This window comes from Littorina saxatilis, linkage group LG5, assembly GCF_037325665.1.
Source record: "Littorina saxatilis isolate snail1 linkage group LG5, US_GU_Lsax_2.0, whole genome shotgun sequence".
Classification (NCBI taxonomy): Eukaryota; Metazoa; Mollusca; class Gastropoda; order Littorinimorpha; family Littorinidae; genus Littorina; species Littorina saxatilis.
This window is the reverse complement of record NC_090249.1, coordinates 26,170,690-26,174,440: the sequence shown is the minus strand read 5'-3', so window position 1 is coordinate 26,174,440 and position 3,751 is coordinate 26,170,690. Positions and strand designations below refer to the sequence as shown.

General features: G+C 42.9%; 1 protein-coding gene across 1 annotated transcript in view; it reads right to left on the bottom strand.

Annotated features, from left to right (window-relative positions):
• Positions 1–120: 120 nt before the first annotated feature.
• Positions 121–3,751, bottom strand: part of LOC138965856 (neuroligin-4, X-linked-like) — a 7,743-nt gene continuing 4,112 nt past the window's right edge. Inside the window, exons 5-10 of the mRNA XM_070337954.1 lie at positions 3,175–3,392; positions 2,736–2,889; positions 2,199–2,368; positions 1,628–1,763; positions 986–1,139; positions 121–431 (exon numbers count right to left, since the gene is read on the bottom strand). Of these exons, the coding sequence (XP_070194055.1) occupies positions 257–431; positions 986–1,139; positions 1,628–1,763; positions 2,199–2,368; positions 2,736–2,889; positions 3,175–3,392 (1,007 nt within the window). The 3' untranslated portion in view covers positions 121–256. The remainder of the gene's footprint in view (positions 432–985; positions 1,140–1,627; positions 1,764–2,198; positions 2,369–2,735; positions 2,890–3,174; positions 3,393–3,751) is intronic.

The window sequence follows — 3,751 nt, the reverse complement described above, 5'->3', positions numbered from 1 at the left end:
AGGATACAACCAACCAACCAACCAACCAACCAACCAACCAACCAACCAACCAACCAAACAAACAAACAAACAAAAACAAAAACAAACAGGTGTTAAATAGACAAAACATATCACTGAAAATAACGTTCCAACGTTTTATTCATGAACCTTGGGCCATCTTGGGGTATGGAGAAAAAACAAACAGTTACAAATTACAACGCACTCTAAATATATCCCCAAGAAGTGGACCTCCTGAGAGCAGAATTGAAGTCCAAAACTACCCAATGAGAATCGGGGCTCCCACATCGTTCAAAATGGCACTCCAGAACTGGACGCGATCTGCCGCCAAGTTGGCCTTGACGGATAGAGTTGGACCGATGTCCAGGTAGCTCTGACTGTCCAGTGAGTATGGTACCCAGCTGACCCCGCCCACACTCTGAGGGGTGGGATTCCTGAGAGGAAGAAAATAACTAGTTAATATCGTTAAATTGATTATCAGCGAGCTTAGTTATTGCCATTTACGGGACATAATTATGCTTGGACAAAAGTCATCTGGTTAAATTGGACAGACAGTGTTTGGGAAGAACACCTGGGAATATGGAATACTAAGAATTACACAAACGCTTGCGTTAATGAAACAAGGAAATTTGATAGCCTGTGGTATTTGTATAAACAGCTATGTGATGTTGTTACAAACGATAAACGGTGATGATGCCAGCTAAAACACATTAATATTTTGGCACTTGCACCCCATGAACTCTTTCTCAAAACTGAAACGAATATCGGAATATGGAACCAACGTGTATTGCACTGAATAAAATACAATTTTGAATAGCTTCATTTTTTCACGTTTCAAGATTCATTTCCAAAAATTGTGATATACCTGCTGACAGCAGAACAACAAAAATAAAGTTCGTCTAAAAAAAAGAAATTTGAATTAAACAATTATTGTGTCTGAGGCTTTATGATTCTTTGAAAACAATAAACTTAAGATAACGTTATTTACCCATATTTGGCGAAGTTTGTCCACATAGTCATCATATTCATGGACATTTTCAAGTCCTCGACTGTCCAGTGGTAGGGATACAGTTTGAGAAAGGAGATGTCATGCGAAAATGGCTGACCAAACACGAAGGGTACCTCTGAGCCGTGCCTGACACCTGTGACAAAAGACAGGTTGTCATTATTGTTCGCAGTTAGTCCGCTGGATAACTCGGATCAGTGGTAGTAATCGAAAAATATTACGCGAAGCTGTCTTTACAAGAGTGATAGAGAGAGACAAGTCAAGACAAGAACAAATCTTTATTATCGAGGGTAATAGATAAGCAAGAATATATGCTTATGTGTGTGTGAGAGATCGAGAGAGAGAGAGAGAGAGAGAGAGAGAGAGAGAGAGAGAGAGAGAGAGAGAGAGAGAGAGAGGGGGGGGGGGGGGGGCGCATGGTGGCGAAAGAGAGAGAGAGGTGGGGGGGGGGGGGGGGGGGGGAGGGAGCAGAAAAAGAGACACCCTCTATTTTGCTTGTGTATATCAACATGAGCATAATATAGGCCTTCCTGTAATGACAGGTCACCTGCAATGTAGGAACACTTTTGGCTGGTCCCAAGGGTGTCCTTTCACCGCAGGTACCACTGTAGTTACTGTACTAACCTGCCCAGGCGGGTATGGTCGTGTGGGTGGCACGGTAGGTAAACTCATAAAGGTACTGCACTGCATGTCCAGACTGCTGCACGCTTTCCCTCTGTTCCAGAACAGCGGGCACAATGAAGTTAAAATCCGTCATGACCTGCAAAAACACACACACACACACACACAAATATTTTACCATGTGAAAAAGACTGACAATTAGTGCAGGTATATAATGAAAAGAGTTGCGTTTTAAGGTAAGGTCCTTGTTTCCCTTGTAAACCTCGGCTCACAGTCTCAGATCTACCCCGGCCTTTACGCGCGAGAAGACCATCCCTCCACTTGGACACGTACCAAACATCAACTTCTTGAATGGTTTCTATGCAGGGTGAGATTTTTGTGTGTGATGAATTAATTTCTTAACCGCGACCCTAGTGTCCCGTTGCAAACTTAATTCATTAAAATGCTCCGACTCCGCACGGACATAAGCTATCTTAGAAACTTATTAAAGTGTGCATTTGAACATGAAATCTCGACCCCCACCAACGCCATCACCACCACCTCCAATGCGACTATACCACCATCACCAAGTCACCTGTATGGCAGCGTCCCTGAACTGTTCAGACGTAGTGAGGTTCTTTGAGGTGATGTATTCGGCGATGATCCTATCAACCACAGCCTGGCTTTGACCGGGAAAATATTCCTCCGCAAACAGAAAAGCCACTGTCTTAATCGTTGCCAGGGTGAACAACGAAACTGGTGTCTCTGAGAAAAAAGCACAAGGGGCAAAAGGAATTATCTGCAAAATGTAAGGGTTTCCACTGCTTACCACGTGACCAACTTGAAATTGAAACTCTAAGTTACTCTCAGCATCCCAATTGAAGAAGTGATCTTTTGCACTCAGAGCATTGTCCCACACACACGTACACACACGCAGGCACGCGTACACACACAGGCACGCGTACACACACAGGCACGCGTACACACACACACACACACACACACACACACACACACATACACACACATACACACACACTCACACACACACACATGCTTCTAATATATATTTTTTTTAAACACCAACTGAAAATGGAAAGTAAGCTTAAAATTACCAAGCCCAATAACTCACGAAGAAAGAGGAAGGAGTTCTCGTTCCTGTTGACTCCCCGGATGGACGGGATGTTGCTTCCGGCGTCACGAGTCAGAAGTCTCAGCGGATCGTCTGGTATCACTCCCAGCAATGTTTCCACTGTTGGGCGAAATATCGGAGCTTGGGTTGAGTTCTAGTGAGAAGTAAAGGCAGGTTTTGTCATTAGAAATACATGTACCTCAAATTCGGTTTAATTGTCTAGAAGTGCAGTAAAGATGTCGACGGAAGGTACTTTTAATCTGTAACTCAGCTGGCATTACAAGTAACGACATTTAATTTCATTTCATACTTTAATATTTTGTTAAAATCTCGACAAACAATCAGCCAGCCAATCACGCAACTAGTCGGTCGTGATTTCATGTACTTCCGAGATACTGAAATGACAAATTCTATCTCGGAATAAAAGCATTTCACGCACACTGATATTATCACTCGCGCCAAGAATGACATCCATAGTAACGTTCCTGAGACAGCTGACAAGGGCCTCGTTGGACTGGAGAACAGCAGCGCCACATCCAGTCTCGTTTCCCAGGCTCTGTGCAAACTGCAGCGGAGAGATGATGTCTTTCCCTGGACGAGCCACAGCCCAGGGACCCAGAGACACACCGCTCTCCATGATGGCTTTGTTGAACAGACCTGATGAGGTTTCACAGCTTTGATTACAATCGGGCCCTCTAGTGGCATGCAGAAAACAGTTATAAATTACAATACAAATCTTTCCAAGCAGTTTCTCAAAGTAAATTCATGAACAATAAAGAGAAGAAGAAAATCAATAATTAAATGCATAGACAAGGGACAAAAACGATATTCCTGAAACTCTTATTACAACTGCCCCTTGTTAAAAAATGAAACAAACAAACTTAACAAAAATGAATCCATTTCTGTCCTTCAGATGCAAATAAGTGAATAAATTGCAAGGCATTTGGACGTTGTGAACACTTCAATGTCTGGATAAAAGCAGTTTTTGTTAATCATCCTCAAAAACGGACTGAGAG